Source organism: Numida meleagris, chromosome 4 (genome assembly GCF_002078875.1).
Source record: "Numida meleagris isolate 19003 breed g44 Domestic line chromosome 4, NumMel1.0, whole genome shotgun sequence".
Classification (NCBI taxonomy): domain Eukaryota; kingdom Metazoa; phylum Chordata; class Aves; order Galliformes; family Numididae; genus Numida; species Numida meleagris.
The window spans coordinates 8,373,164-8,397,777 of NC_034412.1; the positions used below are offsets into that span (position 1 = coordinate 8,373,164).

The 24,614-nt window shown below is 47.3% G+C and overlaps 1 protein-coding gene across 2 annotated transcripts; it reads right to left on the reverse strand.

Annotated features, from left to right (window-relative positions):
* Positions 1–24,483, reverse strand: AP2M1 (adaptor related protein complex 2 mu 1 subunit). 2 transcript variants are annotated; one of them, XM_021394457.1, is made up of 12 exons: positions 24,344–24,483; positions 14,726–14,838; positions 9,558–9,823; positions 9,325–9,407; positions 6,654–6,659; positions 5,955–6,090; positions 5,719–5,860; positions 3,168–3,287; positions 2,553–2,688; positions 1,714–1,811; positions 1,453–1,564; positions 1–1,118 (listed from the first exon to the last, which is right to left on the reverse strand). In XM_021394457.1, the coding sequence occupies exons 2-12, from the start codon at positions 14,797–14,799 to the stop codon at positions 984–986; spliced, it is 1,308 nt and encodes a 435-aa protein (XP_021250132.1). In that variant the 5' UTR covers positions 14,800–14,838; positions 24,344–24,483; the 3' UTR covers positions 1–983. The 2 variants fall into 2 exon arrangements, with proteins under 2 accessions (XP_021250132.1, XP_021250133.1); XM_021394458.1 differs by lacking the exon at positions 6,654–6,659 and having other exon boundaries at positions 974–1,118.

Below are 24,614 nucleotides of genomic sequence, written 5' to 3' on the forward strand. Positions count from 1 at the left end.
TTCTCCGTTCTACATACTTTATTAGATTCAGAGCTGGACAAATCACGAAGTGTACAAAATGGAGACCACACTACCAGAAGCGGGACTGTGGGTAGCAGCAGCATTCCTATGGCCCAGAAGCATTTGGTAGAAGTGCACAGAGGGCAGGCTGGGGCAGGGGGCTCTTCGTGCCAGTTGCATTTTAGATTTCAGAGGACAGACCCTGTTCGCATCCTGACAGAGCTCGGCTGACCCACGCTCCCTGGGATGGAGGTGGCCGTATTTCCAATTCATTTGGAAAGGAATGACTGGCTCGAGCCAGCAGCAGGTGGGGTAAGTGCTCTATGGACCTGAAATGCTGTGCCACCCACATACACACCAGCAAGAGTCTAAACCCTCATCCTTTTTTGGTCACAAACCTTCCCAAAGCAGGACTCTATACTGAAGACTTTGCGAGAAAGAAGAAGGTGGCAAGATCCAGTGAGCCCACCACCTCCTCTGGCAGAAGCCCAACGAACTCACCACCTCAGGCATCCCAGACTGGCCAGCAACATCTACCACAACAGCAATAGCTAGTACAGAAGCCAGGGTAACTTCAACTCAAGATTTGTCCAGTCTATGTTTAGGTCTATTCTACGAGTACATATGCACAAGAACTTCAAAAATACTAGGATATGATGCAAGTAGTGAGACACCAACAGAAGAGTAGTTTAATGGTGGACGTTCCCTAGAAAGATCACGAGAGGATGGGAGTTAGACTAGCCCTTCCCCACCCTGGGCAGGGAGCAGGAGGCTGACTGCACCCCTGCACACAACCGGGTTCTGAACTTCAGCTGCAGCGCGGGTGGTAACTGAGCACAGGCAGGGGAGTCTGCTCCCGAGGTGAGCCACAGGGTCTTTCGATCTGCATAGAGGGGCCAGGCAGATGTTCTCTGAATGTACTTGAAGACTGAGGAAACGTGGAGGATGGCTTGGAGAAGAGGGAGCCTGCCAGCCCGCTGGGGCTAGCACCTGGTCTCATAGATCCCACTCCTGCCAATGTACCTCACCCATTTTATCACATCGTGGTCACTGTAGTTCAGCTTTGGCTCAAAGACTTTCAGGTAACGCACCTTCAGCCCAGAGGGTGCAAATGGAACCTATTGAGGAAAGGAAAGGCAACAAAGCAAGTTGGAACATGGGGGTAAGATGCTCTCCGTACACAACCACCTCAGGACCCGTGGGCTACGCATCTAGAAATGGGCATGAAGAGCCATCACTCCCCACATGCATGGTGACAGACCCCAGTGGCTGAAAGGACAATATTTTTCTCATTAGCTTTGCCACCTGGCTGGTGTCATGTTAGGCACAGTTACACAACAGCTGGGCACAGGGAGCACTCAGAACTGTGCAGTTCCCGGGACACCAGAAGGGGCTGGACGGACAAAGCCTCTCTAAGGTTAGCAGCACCCTGGAAGGGAAACAGGGACTCACCTCAAAGTTCATGGAGATCGGGGGCCGAGCCCACTTCTTCTTGTCATTGGTGGGCAGCAGCTCGATCTCCGCACTGATCTGGGATTCCTTCATTCCAGCCATTCGTTTTATCCTATCAGAGAAAGCACAGAAGTGACAAGGTGTACAAGTTAGTTGTCCCCTTCGCTACACATGCTCAGTGCAGACAGAGACCGAGCAGACTGAACAGACTGCCTCCCCAGATCCTACCCACACAGCACCCTGACCAGCAAGCTCACTTACTTCCACACAATGGCATTCTCACTAGCCTTGTACTTCGCCTTCCCTTTCATGCAGATAACTTGCACTCCACTGGTATTGAGGGGTGTTGGGATCCGGACCTGGAAGGCAGAGCATGGTGAGCAGAAGCAATAATGCAGCAGGGCCACTCTGCCATCTCACGGGCATAGGCGGCTTCTCAGGACAGTGCAGCTGCTGTCCCAAACCCCTCAGGCTTCTCTCTCTCTCTCTCTCTCTCTCTCTCTCTCTCCCTCCCTCCCCATCTCAGGGCCCAAAAAACATCAGCTACCACAAGGCATTCTAGGATATGATTCCTTGCTTTGAAGTAAAGGCTCAAATGTTTTCAGAGTTTGCAACGGTCAGGGACAAAGCTGCCCAGTTCAGGCTCCAGGTGTGGAGCCAGAAACTTGACTGGTCAGGCAAATGAACTCAAGCAGGATACCAGGCTGGGAAGGGAGATCTGGTTGTATCAGGCTCTGGACAGCCTGTCTGTAGAGAGGTAAGCCTCAATCTGAGGGGACCAAGCTGCAAATCTATCCTTAGCCTGTCTTACATGTACTTTGAGATCACACAGAGTAATGTGAACTCTTCAGGGTGGCCAAGACATGAAGCAAACAGTTGCTGCAGGAATTAGGCTTCTACCAAGGCTGACTGTGCAACTCAGAACAGCTCCCACCTCCCCTCTCCACAGCAGTCTTCTTCCACAGCACAGCAGCACCACCACACACCTGTAGGGCACTCAATTCACTTTAGTCCTGTACAAGTTTGAGAACTCATTTGTGAAGACAGCACAGCACAGCAGGGGACAACAAGCAGAGAAACAGAATAGGCCCACAGCTTACCTCTATCTTCTGGGCCAGCAACGAAGGTTTGAAGTTTGATTTGATCACCACCTTCACTTCCAGTTTGGTCCGACCCACCTCCCGCACCAGGGGGATCACACGGAAGGGAAGGATGATGTCCTTAGTGGTTCGGTATCTGCAGGTTCAAAAGCAACAGCAAACACTGAGCTCAGAGTTCACTCCCTTAGGCTCTCAAATTGTACCAGTTTCCTAAAGAGGCAGCCTCTGCACATTGGGAACTGCCTAGAAGCACTAGTCAGAAGGGGAGCCATCCTAGAAGGAAACACCAGTAAGATCCATGCCACCCTAGGGCGGTAATAGCTTCTTGAGTCCCAACTCAAGGAGGCTCCTCCCAAATAACCCTGTTTATGGATAGCAGTTTTAAGAACTTAACAACCACCACCATCAGAGCATGCTAACAAGCAGAGAAAGAAAGCCATCCAGCTATGTTTCTACCACACCTATAAAATAAGGACTTATGGGACATCTACAGATTGCACTTTGAAAAGAAAGAAGGCCAGTGTATCATGGTCTAGTACTCAAGGGCTGCAAGTCTGTCCCAAACCAGCAGCAAGCATATGCCAATACCAGCTTGTTCATCCCCCCACACCGTACCTCATAAGCTCAAACTCTCCATCTGGTGGAATGAAGCTGATGCTCCTCTCAGAATCAAACTTGCTGAGCCTCACACACTGGTGGAAAGTGCAGTCATCGATGGCGATTGACTGTTTGCCGCTAAAACACAAGACAGAGTTAAACAGCTACGAGCTGCAGCCCCAGTGTCTTGGCACCATTGAAGTTTGCTCAGGCAGAAACTATTCTACAGAGCACGTTGCCATTGCAGGTGTCCAGGAAATGGGGAGGCAGGGAGAGATTTAGGGGACAGCAGCCTCCTGGCTCAGACTTCCCTTGCTTTACCACCGAAGTCATATTTCAAGACAATTTTTTGAAACAATTCTCTTCCTCCTCTCCCCAAAGCTGAGACACTTCTGTTGCAGCCAGAGGAACACAAAGCTCAGGTCTGCCTGCCAGCAGCACCTCAATACTGCAAGGGCAACTCTGCTAGCCCAAGTCTTCTTGCAGCACAGTAATAAGAAAACACTTTCCTGTCCACAAAGCTATCCCACTGCCACACGGCTAGGAGATGTGAGGTTTAGGTTTCTTGCTCAGAAATCTCTTCAGAGCTGTTGATTTCTACACTGCTAGCAAGTGATTTGATTTCAGAGAGAAGCCAACATGGTCATCGACTTGCTAAGGACTAGAATATTATGTCACAAGTTATCTTTTGCTTCACAAAAACATACCTAGCTATCATCTATGCATTTAGGTGCACTAGCCTCGCCTGACAGCACTCAGCTTGTGTTGAGATCCAGTAGCTAAGATGATATTCTCAAGGCTAGGTCCTACAATTAGCCAAGAATTCATTTCATCTACTGAAAGGGATCATAAAATGAGAATTTAGTTGGCAACAGAAAAGATAGAAGTATAGAAAAGGTGCTGCAACATATTGCTGTGATATCTAGGCTGCCTCAACTGCTAAGAGCAACAGGGTGACCATACCAGGGTGCAGAGACAGTATACACAGCAGGCAGGTTCAGCTGTCCTATGAGCCACCACTGCCTGCACAAATGGAAAGCAGACTTATCCCAGGCTGACTGCCTGTTCAATCTACACAAGCCATTGGTGTAGCTTGTGCTTCACAAGTGGGAGTTAGTCATTCCTGATTTGTTGTCCAGATGACAGTCAACATTTGCAGACAAGTTCCTTGGTTTCTTTGGAATGTTATAGGGAAAGCCATGCTGCCTAGCACTACCCCAGGTCTCAGGCAGCATTACTCAGGATTTGCATTGCCACATGCCAGAGGTCAAAAAACCAACTGGCAGCAGCTGCTCCTTTGGGTAACCTCTGCTAAATGCTTCTGCACACTGACATCTCCTACCTCTTGCCTCCTGGAGAACCTTGACTGTGCAGAACCACCCAGCAAGAATCCCTGTCTGTTCTGCTTCCGTAACTTAAGAAAATAACACACTTACAGGTGAAAGCACTCACAGTACAGGAACTCTGGGCAGTGTTGCTGACTCTTCAGAGGCCTAGGTACATATTTTACCTGGGGTATTTCCCCACTGGGCAGCCACTTGAGGCTTATCCATTTTATTAGCTAGATTCAGTTACAAGAAAGACAGCTTAAAAGTGACAGTGAAGTGATAGCTCTTGGCTTGGTTCTGAGATAAAAGGCAAATAGCAGCTCAGCTCTGTTTATGGGAACCATCTCGGAAAGTGTCTGAGGTCTGAATTACATGCACAAGTCACACAAAGCAAGAGACAGGGAGAAGAGCAGAGTGCACACAGCTGAAGCAGATTATCTACCTTCCCAATTCACTGGGTGGTCAGCAAAAAAAAAACAAACAACAAACAAAACAACAAAAGAAACACAGCTGAGTCAAAAATGGTTAGTGGGAGAAGAGCGGCAGTCCCTTTGCTTCCCCCTTTTCCTGCCTTCCTGCTTGGGATGAAGGCACAAGACCCATCTTCAGCTCTAAGGCACATACTGACTGAGGCATATTCAGAAGGAAAGCAGCTGGGCTCCCAGAAGGGATAAGTCTCCAGACCATACAGCCACCTGTGTGACAGCAGCAGGGGCTTACATATTAGCATGGCCACCGTTCTGATTTATAAAAACAATCTGGGTGGAAGAGGCTATGGTCAGAGGGGTTCCTTCACTGTTTCTTGGAAAGGCTGACTACAACCTCTAAGAGATTCTGTACTGACTAGAACTGCCAGAGACAAGCTCTGGGAGAATCCACCTTGAGAAAATGTTTCCGGGTACAAAGACCCCCCACTTAACATTATGCTTGAATTTTAGAGATGATATCCCGGAGCATCCCACTGCTCCAGACATCTGCTGTTGTACAGACATGAGGTTCAGTCACCAAAGACACAAAAGTCATTCCACTTGCTGACACTAGTCCTGCTATAGAAAAACCTGCTGAACTGAGGCCCTAAGTTTAGTAGCTCACATAGCAACAGATCTTCCCAGAGAAAAATTAGCAGTGATAGCTGAAGGGAAAAAAGATAAGTTGCTTCTGTCAAATCAGAAGAGCTACCAAGCATTGTTATCTCATAAGAGTCCCTGGTGGCAAATAGTTTTTAATCATGTGCCTCTTACCTTTTCCCCGTTTCATCCGCAGTCCCTTTGCCCTGTTTTTCAATGACAATCTTATCATTCATGCCAAACTTGCACTCTGGCATTCCACTCAGATAACTCTTCATCACCACTCTGCCAGACACATGGGCACTCAAAACCTGACCTGGAGCAGAGAAGAGCATGGTTCAGAATACTCATGCACTCAACTATTACTGGGGGGCGGGGGGGAAGATGACACCTTAATAGTTCCCACTTACCCTGGGGGGACATCAAGAGATTCACACTCTCCAGCACATCAAGGAAGAGTTCATTGCGACGATATTTGATCCCTTCACGTCTCCACCCAATCTGTCCAGTCACCTGGCTGGTGATCTGGGACTGCTCTTCCTTAGTCTGAAGGGAAAGAATAACACCTTAGACCTCCAGATAAACTGAAGGACTAAGAAAGCTTACTTTAAAACAAAAACAAAGCACTTGCCATTTACAGTACAGAAATACTTTTGACATTTGAGATTTTAAGTACTGTCACACACCTCGCGATTGTGTCACAAAAGCATTCCCTCCCGAGCACAGGAAATTCTAGGCCAAACTAAACATTAGCCACAGAGAGAGCAGGAAAGCTGCTTTCGTTTCATTAGCTGCACATTAGGCCACATTTAGGTGTCAGGAGGACTGGGCTCCACTGATGACATTCAAACCACATCTGACAAGCTGTCACATCAATCTGTATGTAAGGGAGACAGGGCAGTTTGCACCCTGGTACAACGTAAGACCCCAGGGCCATGAGGCAGCTGGTCACCAACGACTGCTTCTCAATGACTGCAGTCATTAATATGCCATTTGGGGCAACAGTTGTGCTCTCCAGCATCAACCTAACACACACCTAACAGCGTCCGTGCTCTAAGCCTCCTATGAGCATTAAGGATTGTGTTGAGAGGCACCGGCAGGTTTCCTACCTGATGCTACAGGTGGGGTCCAATCACACGCAGAAAGTGAAGAAGTGGATGTTGTATAGCAGCAAGTGTGGTGTACACAGGGTTAGACAGGCAAGCAGGTCAATAGCAAGAAAAAGGAGGAAGGGAGAAAGAGGCAGGTTAGGCTTAAGGCTACCTCAGGACAGGAACAAAGCAGGCCAGCTCATTGCTAATTAGGTAGCGAGTCAACACAAACAAGACAAGGAGCTTTAATCTTTAGCTCAGAAAGCACAGCACACCTTCCTAGCAGTGAAAAGTCTTTTCAGGCTTGGCCCATGACATACCACCCAAATGCAAGGTAGGACAGAGGAAACAAGCTAAATACCCCTCCCAGTAGCAGACTCCTTACGTTGCCATTCCTAAAGCAAGCTGTGGATGTTTACCACAGCACAGATGCCCAGTCTGAGGACATGGCACCCAGGACTGCAGGCATCTTAATAAAACCCGGTCCTGTAAGAAGTTGTGTTCTTGTTGATCCTGCCTCTTCCAGCAGAGTGGAGCAGAATGTTAAGGTGGGTCCTTCCCCAGCAGCCTTGCACTGGGCCCACAGGGTGGCAGTATGTGATCACAGTTTAAAACCAGTGGCAGCTTTGTTCTTGCCAGACCTGGTCACTCCTTGAGCAAACAGAGCCATTCTCAGAACACTGACAAGGGAGAGCATTTTATACCCCACTGGGAGCTGCCTAGGTAAGTACTCATTGCAGTACAAAGTATTTCTCTTCTCTGTCCCCAGACCACCAGCCCTGGAAAGACTGCTGTAACCACAAAGGGTGGAGTATTCAATTCCTCACTGAAAAGGAAAAAAGCGGAGTTTAGAAATTCTGCCATAAATGCAGATTTTGTTCCTTTAAGTCAGCAGGACACAGCCCAAGGAAAACACCGTCATGAACTAAGCAGAGATAAGGGAACGTGGATAACAGATGATCCAGTCCCAGATTTTAGCCCAACCTATCTGTCAGAAATTGGCTGTACGTGAAGGAGGAATTTGAGGCTAGATGTGCCAGAGTAAATAGCAGACAGGGAAACATGGAGAGTTCTGTTTCCAATGCTCCCCCTGAAATACTACGTCTGGAAAGGATTGCTTCTGCTCTTTTTGAACTGGGATGCACAAAACTCCAACAGAGCAGACAACTGTGGGCTGTTACTTATCAAAAGCTGCAGATTGGAACTCCTCTTTAAAAGGGGAAAGATAGCCTGTTGTTGAACGAGGTGAGATGCCATGGCTGTATTGTGTGCACAAACAGCATAAGAGTTTGTTAAAACACACAAAAGCAAAATAAATAGGGAAGGAAGTGAGGGTGGTAGTTTTCCTAGGAACAGGAGCTGACTCAGCTGTCTTGAGTGCTGACTGCCCAAAATGTCAGACTGCAGAAGGCCAACGAGATTTACACTACGGCTCTGAATGGAAGACTGAGACCGGATGCACTCACATCTGGCCACTGATACACACGTGCCCTCTTGCAAAACACTGCTGTTCTAGCAGAAGACACATTGCTCAGAGGCAGCTTCTCTCTCTCTCTTCCCCTCAAGTTTCTTGAGATACAGCTAGCCTTGCTATTAGAAGATTAAAAGGAGTTCTTAGGAAGTCAGTGTTCATGAAAGAAGTTAAAACAGTCTCCAGAGACTTTGACCTCTGCTTATCCCTACGGTCACCAGGCAGGCTCCTGCTGAACACTTCACTTCTGTTTACACCTTGGGTCTGAAATTTCACACAGATCTATTTTGCAGACAGCTACAGTACAGACTAACTCCTAGCTTCTCCTTGACTCACCTACTAAATAGATGACAGAACTGAGTATTAGGATAAGTCCTCATTATGAGTTGCATAGCTTTGCTGGAGGGACAAGGTAAGCAATATCCCCCAGGAACACAAGAAACAGTTACTATAGCAGTCCTTTGGTTTCTCAGAGGTTGAGTATGAGCTGGGATGAGAAGCCTACTTTTGAGGACTAACCTGCAGCAATAAGATGGAGCTAGTTTGCAAAACATTCCCCCAAACAGTCCAGTTTCTGTCTCTCTCTCCTCAGGTGCTCTTTATCTTCTATTCCCACACAAGCTTTGTTGCAAGGGTTACTACTGAGCCAGATGGTGCAGTGGAGAATCTCACCTCTAACATGACATATCCCAGACTGTAAGGATGCACCTAGTGATCTGCAAAGATGTTACAGGGAGCAGCAGAATAACATCAGTTTCCTGACTGCCAGCAAGATCCAGAAGGCTGAAGAATATTCCACTTCAAAGATAGGCATGAAAGCCTGACAGCTAAAAGCAAAGACTTGCAAAGAATAGACCTGCTCAGTGAGATTCACACAGGACAGTTATATCTCATTCAGCAGGCAGATGTGTTTATTCTTTGTCAGAAGGTGACACAGATCAGTACCCGAAGGCAGCAATCATTTACAAGCAAGGGACTGTCACTACCCTAACACAGGGCCCTTCCTCTCACACCTTACCAGGTGCCAGAGAGCATGAAGTCACACAAATATAGACTCCTAGAATAAGATGCCAGTGAGCTACATTATTGCCAGGATGTTCTCAGTCTACTCCGGCACAGGTCAAACAGTTAGTTGGGTAATTAAGTGCACTTTCTTGAACAAGCTTACAGAAAATTAGCCAGCAGAGCAATGCTGTACCCCAAAATCCCTCTGGTTACCTGACTCTTGATGCCTTGTTGAGTGATGAAGGTCTTCAGGGCCCCTGTTTCGGAGTTCTGAGGATAGCCAAAATCCAAGATTTCTATAGGAGAGTAAAAGACAAATAGCTCAGAGCCACAAGCCAGAAGTGCGACACAGAGACATGCCAACTACATTAACCACCGCGGGAAGGAAAGGGTTACAGAAGGACCAAATGCAATATCATACAGCAGGCTGACGGGAAACATCTCACCATCCAGCAGCTCATAGATCAGCACGAAGTTGTTCTTGATGTTTTCTTCGCTGATCTTTCCAAAGTAAGCCGTCATCACGTCACACATCTTGTAAAGAAACTCAAATACCATGGCAGCGTTGACATTCTGCTTGGTGACAGCAGCCAGCCAGATGTTGGAACGCTTGACATGGAAGAAACTTGTGCGGGCGATGTTGGTGACAGGCGAGCGGACCTGCTGCCGTGCGTGGATGACATTGACGCGGAAGGCGTCCACGGCATTCCGCCTACGAGACCAAAGATAAGTTACCACGACGTGCACAAAAACAGCTCGGCTGCACAGTTCTGCTTATATGATTACAGTCAGACATTGGACTACACATACCCAGCTTACTTAGGCTAAGTGCCCAGGGATGTCACAGCCAAGAGGGACAAATGAAGGCTCTGAGCAGAGTTGGACATTAAAATCCTATACAAACTCAACGAAATAAAGTTACTGGTCTCTGCAGTTCTGTATGATAGTACAATTCTAATTGCAGGCAGAAGGAGAAGCTAACCTCCACCTGGAGTCAGATGACAGAGAAAACCTTCCATTTATTTTGCTGATCGATTGCCATAGCCAGGAACAAACACTAAAAAAAGCGTGTGGCTCAAAGAGCCTGGTTTTGACTGGGCTACTTATTATCTATGCTACATGCCCAGGCCTTCATACTCCTGCCCCAAAACAAAGCTGAAGTCTCCAATGATGTGACAGTTAACCCAGATATACCTCTGAGTTAAAACAAACAGGAAATCTGCCCAGGTCACTATATAAATGTCAGTACTGTGCACAGACTGTGTACACCACGAAGGGCAATTTTAGTTCTCAGATTCATCTCACCTCCATATCCCAGGAACCATGGAGGGCAGGCTGAAAGCAGCAAGCAGGATTAGGAGCATTTCTGACTTTCCAGTTACGTGTCCTTTCTAGCCTGCTATGCTTCAGAGCAGATCTCTTGCAGAGAGTAGCAGCAATGCATTATGTGCACTGGATGATCCAGTACCATTTATGATGGGAAAAGAGTCCTGCACGGTGCAGAAAAGGTGTTGTGCAAGTTTCCCCCTAGCTGCTAACATCTTTAATCCAAGCTAGTTTCCACTATCTGTACACCACTGACAGGGAACAAATCAGTCCTAGCTAAACATGGATATCTGCATGATATTCTGGATGTCAGCTTTCCCACGCTATGGAGTTCTCACATCCTGTAGCTACGAGTCAGGATAAACTCCCCAAATTAAGTCAAAATCCACCAATACTAAGAACACTGCAAAGAAATCTGAGGGCTTCATATAACAGGACAGACTTAAAAGCAGTAGTCTACATACCAAGCCAAGACACCTCTAGTGCTTTATTACTCATACTCTTTCTTGAGACTGTGTAGTACAACAGTGGCTCTCCTCATTGCAGTGTCAAGGGCATGGTACCAATTATGCACACCATGTCTGAGAGCAGATAGCAGTAACATCCTTGCAAGCAGGGATACATACAAATGCTCATAACCGTCCAGCAGACAGTTCCAAGTTTGCAAACAAAGGATATTCAGAGGAACATATGTTATCATAGTAGGTGTTTTTTCCTAGCGGAAGCCTCATCAGTAAACACCCTCCCTTGTAAGCAAAATTCTGGCATTCAAATACTTCTCAGGCTTTACAGCTCCAGAAGGCTTGTGAATTTGATTTAAATTAATATCTGATTTTTTTTTTCCCCCACAAGAAAGTAGTTAACCTACTGTAAAACAACATCTAGAAGTCCCACTCCTCCCCTCCAGTAAGCTTTTCAAGGAAAGTTCTGCTTGCTCTGGAGTGATAGCCCTCCCAGCCTCAAGTCCTAACACACTAGGACTAGTGCTAGAACCAGCAGTCAGACTGGTGTGTGCTACAGGAGAAGCCTCAGGTCAGTGAAGCTTTTCTAGCACACCAACTGCCCACTGCAATGCCAGTCATGGCCTACCACGCGTCTCTTACCTATTGCTACAGCAGCCAATGAGATGGGATGGACAGAAATGGCGCCAGCGGAGAAAGGAGGAGTGACAGCAACAAGAGAAAGGGTTAGAAACACACACACACAAGGCACAATGAATCCAAAGAGATAAGGAGAGACCAAACAGCACCCCCTCCCCCTGGGAGCAGAAGGCCTAGGAAGTACTGGCTGGGAAGTAACAAGCTGTGGCAGCAACGAAGGCCTCGCATGGCACAACACAGACACGCCATGGTCAGACTGCCAGTGTCACAGACTTGCGTTCGGTTGAATTTCGGGACTAATTGGGTGCTTAGTCCAAATGAGCTGTATTCATATCACATCTCGGATATCTAGGCTACTCCGCTAACACACGTGGCATGCCTTGGTGGGGAAAAAAAAAAAAAGAAAGGAACCCTCAATCTGAGGCACAGCCTAGAGACCACGGAGTCCCAGGTTTCCTTTTTCTGATACGCCTCTTAACAGGGCTGCAAGTCTGAACGGGCACTGCTATGGCAGTACTCTCGTTTGAAGCTGTTTGGGTTGATGCTTCCTGGGTTGGTCCAGCCACCAGGAAACACAGCAAGTTCGATAGAGCTTGAGCACATCTGGAGAGATACGGCACATTCTGCAGATTCAGACACTGCTCTATCCAGCTTGCACTTTTTCCTTAAGGATCGAGAGCCATGAAGCAGAAATGATGTATTAGAAGCTCAGAAACCAAACTCCTATTTAAAGTGCATGCAGTTTGTCATGTAAGCTGCTCAATTTAAAATAGCTTTTTTTTTTTTTAAATCAAATAGCTGCATTTTTAAAAGCAGGTAGGTTCTCCTAGTGACTATGTCACTGAGAATCAAGACGTTTACTGTCACAATAGAGCCCTCCATGGTATCCTGAATTAAACGCATCGTACTTTGCCTATATTTTTAAGAGGCTGTTCATGCATGCAACTAGCTGCTGCACAGATAGATGCACTACATGCGCTAAAGCCATTCTCCTAAGCTGCAAGCAAAGAAAGCCCAAATTTTGTGGGGACTGTTTTCTGCCTTTATCAGAGCCAAGGGAAGGACTTCTTAAATGACTACCACTTCGCTCATTTGAGCTAGTATATGCTTATTTAGTCTCTTTAACTATGCAATGGGAGATGTTCTCATCACCATGGATAGCTTTTAATCTCTCCTAATACATAGGCTGAGGCTTCAGAACATCAAAGGCAAGTGCCACGACCAGGGAGTCTTACAGGTCACTCACTCTGAACCCCCATGAAGAAGACAGCAGCTATGCCTATGTCCCTTTCAGCCTCCCTCCCAGCAAGCCAGATGGGCAAAATTCCCTGCACTTCAGATCTATCAATTAAGAATTAAATGACTGAAGTATTCCAGAAATCTATCAGATGCTTGCTTTAGAAACCAACTTCTACAGAGGAGAGCATAAGCGCTCCCTCTGAAGGCAAGATAGGGCACTTAAAAGCTGTCAAGTACATCTGGTATTGACACTAACATTCAGAAGAGGAAATAGTGGATATCCAACTTCACTTGCTCGCTATAGAGCTGAAGATACTGTTACTTGAGATCACTGTAAGTCAAGTCATAATTGCTCTAAGACAACTTGCTTAGATAAGGTTATGTATCTAGAAGTCGCAAACTGGGTTTGAAGGCCTGTTTCAGAAGGAGTAAGCTCAGGTGGAGCAGGTGCTGGCTGTTAACTAAGTCACAAGACTGACACTGAGATACTTTCACAAAAATTGAATGAAGAGTTTCACTCAAAGCAACACTAACTCCTAAAGTTCTAGAGAACATTTGGATCTTTTTGGCACCTATAGCTGAAAGAAAACACACTGGATCAGGCAGGAAATCCAATTTTCTAGTTTCGCCCCACCAGATGTTCAATATGTAATAAAGTACTTCTTACTAAGTCACTCTAGAGGGAGAACGAGCCAAGACAAAAGTCGTGGAAGATCACTACATTAAAAGAAATATTTAACTCTTCAGCTTACACTTAGAGGGCCAGAACATCTTTTAAATTAGAAGCATCAGTTCAAGTACAGAGCAATCTTTTAAGTGTGCAAGTCACAAAAAAAAACAAGTTCTTATTGCCAGGAACTGCAGTGACAGTGCCTCTAGCCCCATGGACAACACATTCTCAAACTTCATCAATAATCCAGCCTACCTCAATTCAGTCACCATAATTCCCATTAATTAGGGGAACTTCACAAGTCAGATCTGGTACAGGAATTGCTCTGAGGAGCTCCAGCTAGCAGACTTGCAAAAGACTGAAAGAGTTAGCACAGAAGAGGAGAGGCAGAAACTCCACGGGCAGCAGTTTTCTGCTTCAGAAGTACAAATGTTCCTTGGCTCAGCCACGTGTGGAAGACTTGGGGGTAGTTTGGCCATACTTAGAACTGCTACTTTACTCTGCTTTAGTCAACTTTGAACAAGTAAAGAGATACTTAAAGCTCACAAGGTGAAGCCTTACTACAGATACCACTGATAACTACTATCCCATCAATGAAACTATGGAACCCTTCATGAGCTGCTACTTCTACTCAGCTTTTAACCTCCACTAGACAGTTTATATCCAGAAAGGAAGTGAGCAATGTTAGCACTTACGTGAAGCACGACATATCTACACTTATTGAAGTGTTTCAGAGCTTCCCACAACTTTAGTTACCTAATACACATACAAGGCTGGCATACAGAGTTATGGCACAGAACACTGGAGTACAGAGGTGACTACTATGAAACTGCTGATAGCATTGAAGTGCCAAAGAACAGATGCAGCCTTCTGCCTGCACACAATACCAGACACCTGAGCTGGAAACTCATTCAGAACCCTGGTTACAGTGCGTGGCAGACAGTTCCCACATCGCTCCTCCCGTAACGTTTTAACAATTACAGTGAGGCTGGCAGACTCCTGCAATGGCAGCCTGTGTTGTTGAAGCACTTGGACAAACAGCCATGTCTCTAAATCCAGAAAGAAGTCCTAGCTTCGCCTGCAAGTTATCCTTAACTACCATCTGTAGGTGATCTGGGCTTAGTAAGCTCAGCTATTTCAGAACTAGGCCTAGAGCAGCAAGTTGAGTTGCAGTCTTACATGCATGCACAGCTAATGCAGAACACAGCAGCTCTGGGATGTTGTCTGCACCAAAGTTAGACAGAAGTGCAAAGACCAAGGATGCAACAGAAGCACTTACCCAATGTCATCCCGGTAGACTCGAGAGATTAAAACCTCTCCTTTGTGATTATAGATGAATAAGCCTCCGATCATGATGGAACTTTAATCTTCTCTTCCCATGTTGGTTAAGACCTGGAGCAAGAGAGCACACACGTTAGGCTGCATGGTGACAAACAGCAGGGCAGGCACAGGCTCTGGCTTCCGCTGGCTATTAGCCAGGGCATGAACAGCTTTTGTCACATGCCACACGAGGCACTTCTTGTATCATCCACGGTGGCAAGGCCCTGATAGCACACACCTAGATGACACAGAAGTAATGAACTCCAGCACGTTGCAGGGAGGGACGGGTGGTGGGCATGCCCACAGCTATTCCTGGAAGTCTGATGGTGACAGCTACTTCACCTAATTCACATTGTTCTACCTACCCAGGCTAGCAGAAGCATCTGTCTCCTTCAAGCCGCACCCTGAAGAGAGTACAGAGCTCCTTACTTACCCTTGACTATCATTAGAAAATAGTGCTTTACCACAGGGGAATGAAGTAGCCTTACTGTTGTAGTTTGAGGCTATACTTTTTGATCTGTTCGGATTTTATGTGGGAAGGTTTGCCCTACGCCTTGGGAACACAGACTGTACGTACCATGAAAGGCCTAAGCCAATCTTTACCATTCATTTTCCTTCAAGTCTGTTACAGAGCCGTCCTTCAGAGGGCACATCTAGCAAGGACTCAGTGAGGAAACCCACAAGGAACTAACAGCCTTGTTCCAGACCTAAAGAGCCACCACAGGAATCCCAGCAAAAGCCTGAGTAAGCGACTTCCTGAGCTTGTCTGCAGCAACTCAGGAGGTGAGGTCTAGGTGAGCAGCAGCTGCCATGCATCCAGTAGCACACAAGGCACTGTGTGCAACTGCAATCTGTAGCCAGGACTGAAACTTAATATTAGCACTGAAATGGATGCAGACTGCTCGTTCCATTCATCAGAACAGACAGAACGAGTCTCGAGAATGAGAAGTGTCACGCCTCTCCACTGAATGCAAGAGAAGACACAGGCCTGGAACTACAAGCAAATCACAGACTCTTTATTTCTACCATGAAGCACACATCCCTGCAGTGATGGAGATACAAGTTAGATCACGGTCCAGCAAGGAGATCTTCACAGCAAGTACACACTGATTTATCATTGCTTGCCTAGGAAGACCGCTAACTTTGAAGAAATAATGGATTCCACAGCAATAGCCATTGTTCTAGTTGCTCCAGTAATTCATCCTGCTGGACAAGACGCAATCAAGTTCCTAAAAAGATCCCTCTAACCATCCAGTTTGCAGATAATGATTATTTAAGCAGCATCTTGACCGAGTTCCACACACACCTGCCTGGGATCACAGCTGCCTCATAGGGTGGGCTGTGTTAACATACAGATACAAAAAGCTAGCAGTTGCCTAAAAAGCTTGCCTGGCTAATGACAACAGCTCGTTCAGAGTATTGCTTATCCATATGCCAGTAACACTGTACATCAAGACCAGAAGCAGTATACTAGTTTAATAAAGCAAAAGGTGCTGGGGAACAGCCACAATGCATGTGGAGTCCACGTGTTGTTCTAACTGCTTTCACAGCTTAGAACTGGTATCTTGAGCTTGGGTTCTTGGACTTAATTTCTAGAAGCACCAGCAACTCGCACTCAAGATAGACAGATACAGCACAAACTATGATGACCAGAGGAAAGGAGTCACTCTACTTCAACTAATCAACCACAATAATTATTATTTAGCAGTGTTACAGCCTCTCCTGTACCTTAGCAGCAGTACTGAATTACATCTGTGAGTTTTGCTTCAGAGTCAAAACAGAGTAGTCTGGCCACAACGGGCCATCAGAGCAGAAGATCTGAGCCATAAGCCACTTCAAGCAGGGGCTGGTGTCTGGAGTCACCCTCTTAAACTGCTGACCTTCTCCTTCTGTAGAGATTGCTTTGAGGAGATCTGCATAGCTGGTGCATCTTACAGAGGCAAATTGTTTCCCCTCCCCCTCCCCTCTCCAAATTGTAGTTACTTTATCAGACCCCGTTCTGGTAGTCATACATACTCCTACTTCACCTCAACCCCAGTCACAGTGCCCACTCACACACCTGGCTGGTTTGCCTAGGCCAGGGAAGTGCCCTACACATATGATAGGGCAAGTCGTGTAACTAGGTCTTGGGACGATCACCTGGAACATTAGATAACCAACCATCCCCACACTGCTGTTCAGGAGATTAGCCTACACCCACTTGTGTGGGGTGGGTGGAAAGGATAGGGAGGGTGAGCCTAGAAACAGATGCTGACAGCAAACTGATATTGTTTGTTCAGGGACAGCAGAAACGAAGTCAAACTGACCTTGTCTCAGATCATCTCAAAGGTCACAGAAAAAGAATACAAAAGCAATGAGCATATCAGAACCAGAAGGGCCTCCAGTACAGAAGCCTGCAGCATTAAGAGAATCTTCTAACGCTTACATTCAAGAAAATAAAGGAGCTACTTCATGAGACTGTAGATGCAAATTCTGTGCTAAATCAATATATATATTTTAATAGTGCAGTAACTACTTTTACTTTCAGAAATAAGCCTTTAGACTTCATAAGCCTTTACACCAACATTTTTAGCTACACCTAATGAGTTCTCAGAGAGCCACACTACACATACTTCTCTGCTATTGATCTTCAGCTACCTGATAGATTCTTCTTCTCACTGCAAGGAAAGAAAATATTTTAAAAATTAGTTGTCAAGTCAAAACAGTGAGAAAGACAGAAGAGCTCACATCTCAAAGCTCACACATGGCTTTTACTCACACATTCTGCTGGCTGTGCCCCTGGCTACTAACAGGCTGCCTCCCACCACTTGTCTGTGGCTTCATGCAGCACCAACATCAACACTCGTTCCAGATAAGAGACAATGATGTCTTTTCAGGCTGCTGCAGTGCTGGCTTCCACATTTGAACGTATCATTGCTACCAAAACTGATGCAGAGTTCTCACATCCTCTTTCAGACCTGTAGAGAAGAGTCTCCTGGAAGCTTACGCAACTGGTCAAAGCTGGATCACATGAATCCTACAAACCCTTTCCAGAAGATTCCTAGAAAGCACATCCTAGTCTTAAATATAATCTCCCTCTTGGGCTTTAATGCTGCTTAAGTTATTTGTTCCACTATTTTTAGCATAAAGGAAACATCTGCTTTGATGAACAACAGGATCAGACACACAGCATATACAAAACCAAGCATCCTGCTAGCACGGCAGGCCAACTACTTTCTGAAAGTCTTAGAATGTTTACTACTGTCCTAAAAACACAGAGAAGATTGCTGATGAAGCTTCCTGTTGGAAACTAAAAGCCCTCTCTTAGGAAAATCTAGGTATTTTAAATGTTGATTGAGATAAGGAGGCTATCCTTTCTCATACATTAGGTGAGAACATGCCCTGTAATAGGGTCACTTAAGTTCTGAAGAAAAACATCAGCATTTTTAACTGCATCACAGTTCTAGGCAGCGGGGGTCAACTGCTTGCCTGCAGGTTAGAAGCAGAGTGTCAGATGATGAGCAGATGCAGTGTTATACAAACACTAAGTCTTTAAAAATCTCTCCAGGCCACACACGATTTCATTGATCTCCACTGCCTTCAACCACTCTTTCCCACAAAGGCGTTTTCCTACCTAACTCAGTTCCTCTTCACAAGGAGGAGTTTGCTCCACGCTTTGGTCTTTCTCAGTGCTTTCCTCTGAATGTTTTCCTTCTGGAAGGAAACTCAAAACCACACAAGTTATTCAGGATGTAAGCAAACCATGGCGTAGACAATATAAGCACCCTGCTTTGATCTATTTTCTTGGTGGTTCATAGTGTTTGGCTTTCTAAAACAAACCAAAAAAACAACCACTCAGCAGATCACACTGAATTCAGTCTTCAGGATGGTTGTTCACACTGCAGGTAAAGATAGAATTGCCTTAACTCCCTAACCTGCCTACTTTCTATATGTATCATCATACCTTTTATAAAGTGGAACACTAAATTCAAGGTTCATGAGTCCCACCACTGCATCTGTCATTCTGACCCACTTTACCCTTCCTTCTCCAAATAGCTTCACATCTGCATACAGTACTTTTTAAAAGAAAACAGGACTATTCACCCAGACCACTCGTACCACAAATCGTCATTTGCTATTAAACAGGACCACGCAGAGAGATCTGTCCCCAACCAGCTGATGCACATTAGCTGAGCTATACTAGTAACCCAACCAGGCATTGGAGAAGTCTGTTTTGTGAATCCTTGGCTAATGCCAGAGGTGGTAGTTTCACTTACTACACGTGCAGCCAAAGAATCAGGACTGCTCTGTCAGTTGGCTTTATAATTATTTTCCTGTCAGCTTGGTGCGACAGAGCTGTCCCTTCACCAGTGTCTCCATGGTGGAAGCCCGGGAAGCACTGACAACACCCCAGCCTGCTGGTGCAGCCCAACACCACCACCTCTCCTAATGAGAACTGCTCATACTCCCTCCCCACTACAATGACTTCCATCAGCTCATCAGAGCAGGTCCGCACAGCTGGGAAACTCAAGAGGTGGAATGACTGGCCCAAGGATATATGAACAGATGAGAAGCAAGCTATACAAAGAGCGCCATGCAAGAGAAAGTTGCTTAAAGCCTAGCAAAGAGAACGGCTCTTAAAGAAGACAATGGCTCTCCTTGAAGCAGCTGCAGTGAAAATAAGCTTGCTTTGTCTTGATCCTCTCCTTTGTGTTTCAGAACAAGCTTCTGAGATACTTGTTTCAACTGTTTCAAGGTTACTGTAACGAAGGAGTTCAGTGCTGCACTTCTGACCTGCTAAGATGTTCCACACCTTTTTAAATCATGAACAGGCTTCATTTTCAAAGCTGATCTGAAAAGAAAAAGCCCGCAATGGTTAAGAACTGCAGGGAACAGTGCTCAGATTAATTTGTAACTGACATTCAGTGACTCACGGCTGCTGGAATCAGGAGGCCCCAGAGTAAGAAATCCACCACAGGAGATGGGTTCATCGGCTCGCAGCGCTAGGCGATGTGACTCAGAAAGCTCCCAGTAACTGCATTGCTCAATCAGCTCCAGTGACTCATTCTTCCCCTCTCCACGGTCAGCCTGTTGTAGGGAGATTGCCCTGCACTGTTTTTGAGTTTCCTCGGGCTAAAAGCTCATTGCAAGACAAGTGAAGAGCAAAGCCCAGCACTTCTTTGACTGTTTCTAAGTGCCTGGAAGCCAAGGCGACTAGCTGAAGCCTTTGGCTTAATGGTCTGTCAACCACACTTTCAGAGCTCCGTTCCTTCTGTTTCACAAGCTTGAACATATGGCAACCCACTCCACACTGCTAGTTACTGCCTTATTTTTCTGGTTGTAACACAGACGGGTTTATTCTGGTTAAGGTGCTGAGAAGATCCATCTGAATACTGAATTTGCACCAGCTGGTGACTAATCAGATCGATTTAGAACAGTCCTCTTCCAACAGAGCCCTCTCTCTCCAAGCAGCTAGCTGCAGGGGCTGGAGATCTGACAGAACACCGCTCCTTCAAATACCTACGGCCAGTTTGCTTCCTGCCCTGCTGCCAAATGCTCACATTCCAATACACTTCTATTCCAGACCATAAATAGAACGCTGAAGCATCCTGAAGAGCATCAGAGACAGACCACATACTCACATGCACTTACATGCCTTTTCACCCAGGTGAAAGGGACAACATTAAGGTAACCATGGCAGCCAAGTTACCATCTTAAAAGCTTGCTACAGAAAGGAGTATGTATGAAAACCAACTGCTGGGATGTGGATTTGAATGCACTTCAGACCTAACGCCAGGTGTTCCTTTAAAAGCCAGACTCTGCCCTTTCACACCTACACTGTGCCACGCACTTGGATTGCATGCAGCAGGAGCGCAGCTCAGTGCAGCAGTGTCCTGATGCTGGGCTGTCAGCAGCTTCAATTCTGGGGTGCAGCACGTGGCTGGCCTGCCTGGCAGCTGCCCAGGGATGTGATGCACTAGCCGCAGCGTCCACACCTCTCTGCAGTTGCCCATTCATTAGGAAATGAGAGACAAAGCTGAATTTTAGCCTAAACCCTGGATGTACACAGACATTCAAACGAGTGCTTTTCTCCAATACGGATGTCCCGTAACCTGAAGCCTTCCAAGCGACACCATTTAGAACAGCACTAGCTTCAACCAGCACAACAGACTTCACAACACTGTTGCCTGACTTCTGAGACTGCATGCACAGAGTTGAGCACAAAACAGCTGATCTGCTCATATTCATTGCTCAGGAAAAATAACAAATTGCTACTCAGTTTTCTGCAGTGGTATATACCAAGTAAGAGTTGCTTGTTCTAGCCCTGAAAGAATGAGGTATGGACTAGAGGAAACACATCACTAGCAATGTGCCAACAGCACAGCTTATGAGGAGTGGAGCAACCATAAAAACTCAGAATATATTAGTAATTTTCATTCAGGAAAAAGCAAGTGCAGTTGCCTGCAACCCTCCAACACAGCTTCTCAGAGCCCCACCTCAGCACAGACAGCAGCTGCTGAGCTCCCAGACCTGGCCTGCCTACTGCAGCGTAGGTCTGTGCAGCAAAACCCTTCAGTCCCCTCTTCCAATATGCAGAGGTAACACTGCAGCTCAAGTGCTCAGGAGCAGCCTGGCAGCAGAGACAGCTCTTACACTGTAGCTAGTTTCACATTACCACCCAAGCACCAGCAGCCTCAGGATTTAGAAAGCTCTGGTAGCTTTATGATCATGCAAGTGCATTTGTCCACTGATTTTAAAACACAACTTTAGGAACAGCTGTATTTCACTAAGCCAGCTGTGCATTTGCCACTCTTACTACAGAGAGACCTCTCCAGAAAAAGAGGTTTGGCACTACAGGTGTGAAAATAAGCATGCTACACGGCCTGCTTTGTTACCTTCTGCTCAGCCACTGACAGAGCAAGCCACTGAAGCCTGACCAACAGGTGCAAGGGGACTTCTGTGTGCCTGCAGACAAGCTCACGTCAGCCACAGCTCTGCTCCAAGACAAGTCGTTAGCATCATGGAGGTTCCTGTGTCATCAAGGACAGAGGATGAATAAGGCGAAACAATCAGCAGTGAGCTCAGGAACCAGCTACTCTGGGATTGTCACTGCCATTAAGGGACTAGGAGCTTCCTCACAGCACTGATATCACCTTGAATTAAAAGAGGAGCGTTTATTACGTACAGAGTCCATCTTGGAAGCAGCAAGCAATCACAAGTCAGTCCATAAGCTGGTGTAGAGCAACCAACCCATTTAGTAGTCTATTAAAAGAAAGTTTGGATTCTGACTTAACAGTAAGTAAGACTTCTGTGCATTAATGAGCTTATCCAGCTAAGCAGTTCAAGGTACATTAGCTGCTGGAGCTCTCATCCAGGAAGAAGCCAGGAGAGGTACTGCAGCTCTCACAGGACCAAGGGCAAATCAACTGTAACGGTTTCTGCATTCCAGAAGTCACTATGATCTTGGACAAATGACAGCAGTAGAAGCAGGAGGCAGATTAGTCAGGCTGCTCTGGCAAACAAGCTATTTAGGAAACTAGTCTTTTCAAGCTAGCACTAGCCGTTATCAAACCTACAGGCTTAAGGCTTACCTCAATGTCATCATGCACCAGCTAATCCGAGCACGTAAGCTTTGCTTAGAGGGCTGCATTAGCCACTTTCCAGGAGGCCATGGACCACACCTGGGTTTAAAGAGTAGCTGCAATCCTGGGGAAGACAGGCTGCGTAATGTAATTAAGACGCATATCGCGAGCTAAAGAGCTACTGAGATAAGCCCATTGGTTTCAGAGGAACCGTTCCTATTTTAAACCCAATCCCATAAATCCCCACAACCAGTGGGCAGGAGGAGAAGCATGCTGATCTCTTAGCAGGCTCCCCTCCTACAGCCTGCCTCTGTGTGCCGTGCTGCACGCCGCCAGCCTAGTGGGGAATGGGAGAAATCCTGACACAGGGAAACAAGACAGGCTCCGTTATTAAAGCATCACACACCCCTCCGCCTTAAAACACGTTAACAGCCTTTAGCTGTACAAGCTCAGGAAAACAATGCAAGACACTGTGCTACACTAGATAGCCTTGTCTCACCTCTGCACCAAGAAGCGAAAAAGCCACAAAAAGTTTAACCAGGGTCACATGAAGGTTCTTTACAAAGGCTTTGTTTGATGAGCATTCCCACTCCATCAAAAAAACAAACAAAAAAACCCACCACACAAACCCTGAGACACTATCAAACCCCAGAGAGAAGTTTCTGTTATCTCTGCTTCAAAAGACTACAGATATAACCCCTTGCACCCTCAAGAGTCAACTCTTTGAAGACTAGGAGCATGGTGTCTCAAGAGGAAGGGAGAAGCCAGCCATAATATCCTTCAGAGACTTCACAAACAGCTGGAAAAAAAGATGGCCCGTCTGCAGCCCAAAGAATGCTGGGTATCTTTGTCACTAGATGTCAGTAACATGGCACTGTCTACAGAAGAGGAAAGATGCCTCCACTCTGACAGGGAAAATATGGAAGTAGGCATTTCAGCAGTATCTCATCAGACTGGAGATTGTCCCTGCAAGCAAGACTCACTGGGACAAGTCTAGCTTTTACTGTAAGGGGAAAAAAAAAAAAAGCAGTAACTACAGCTCTGATGGCATTCATGCTAACGCTGCCCAGCAAGACACATACCCGCATAAGTCTATGTGTGCATACAAATGTAAAATAACCAGAGTTCTGAGCAACCTAAGCCACCCAGATGTGCCTATCTGGGAAAGTTCCAGGCTCAGATTCTGGCAGCCTTAGGCTAAAGCTTCAAGGCAGCTTTGTCATCCTCAAGTGAGGAGAAAACAGATCTTGAAATCACACAGCTGAGGGGGAGTCACTTCCCACTGGGGACAGCAGTCAGCTGCACCGGGCGACAAACAAGGCTGCGTTTCCTGCAGCTCTGCAGGATCCAAAGCCCGGCCCGGGGAAGAAAGGAAGAGGAAACGCATCCAGAGGAGCTGCTGGATAGGGGCCCACTTTACGCTTCAGCACAGCATCAGCAGAGCCGCTCTGCGCCTCAGCAGGTTTCCCACAGAGGAAGCTGGAGGTGACAAGCCACCACCGAGCTAATTCACGTCCCAGCAGCAGTGCGGATGAATGATTGCCGGGGAAGTTCCCGCTGATCCGATTAAAGGACCTTTGCTCGGGCTGACCCGGCACGTAGCTGAGGCCCTTCCCCATGCGCCGTGTGCCACACCGAGCCCACCCTGGTCCCCACGGCTGCCACTTCGGCCCCACCACTAAAACAAACGGCCAAGCCCGGCGCGGCCGGAGCCGGCGCGCATCCCCTCCTCTCCCCTCCCCGGGGCCGAGGAGAGCCTGGCCGCACAGCCCCGCTGCCCCCGCCCGCTCCGTGAGGCGCGGCGCGGCCCGGCGTCACCCCGAGCGCTGAGGGGAGGCGGCCCAGCGCTGTCACAGCCGCACCGCGGAGGCCCGCGGACCCCCGGCCCCGAGCGCTGAGGAAGCCGCCGCCGCCCGCCGAGCCCCGGCCGGCACTCAGCCCCGCGCGGAGAGAGAGCCTCGCCGCCGCTCATAGAAGACAAGTGGGCCGCTCGGCCCCGACGCGGAACACCTCACCTGCCGCTGCCCGCCGCCGCTCGCCGCCCAGCGCCCAAGATGGCGGCTGCCGCCCCCCCTTCCCTCCGCGCCCCCCCTATCACTGCAGAGCCGCCGCCGCGCATGCTCCGCCCGCGCCCCGCCCGAAGTGCGCATGCGTCACCGCGGGAAGGCGGGGTTAGGCGACTGGGGCGCGGGAAGGGCCGACCCGCGCGGTGCATGCTGGGAGCTGTAGTCCTGCGGCGCGGAGGGGGCTCTGGGAGTTGTAGTTCTGGGGGGCAGGCAGAGAGGA

What these genes read in the sequence shown, in the direction of transcription:
- AP2M1 (XM_021394457.1), bottom strand. Translation starts at nt 14,799, where the DNA reads ATGATCGGAGGCTTATTCATCTATAATCACAAAGGAGAGGTTTTAATC. An exon ending in GTCTACCGGGATGACATTGG is followed by an intron (nt 9,824 to 14,725) that starts GTAAGTGCTTCT and finishes TTGGTCTCGTAG; the next exon opens with GCGGAATGCCGTGGACGCCT. An exon ending in GGAGAGTTTGAGCTTATGAG is followed by an intron (nt 2,689 to 3,167) that starts GTACGGTGTGGG and finishes TTGAACCTGCAG; the next exon opens with ATACCGAACCACTAAGGACA.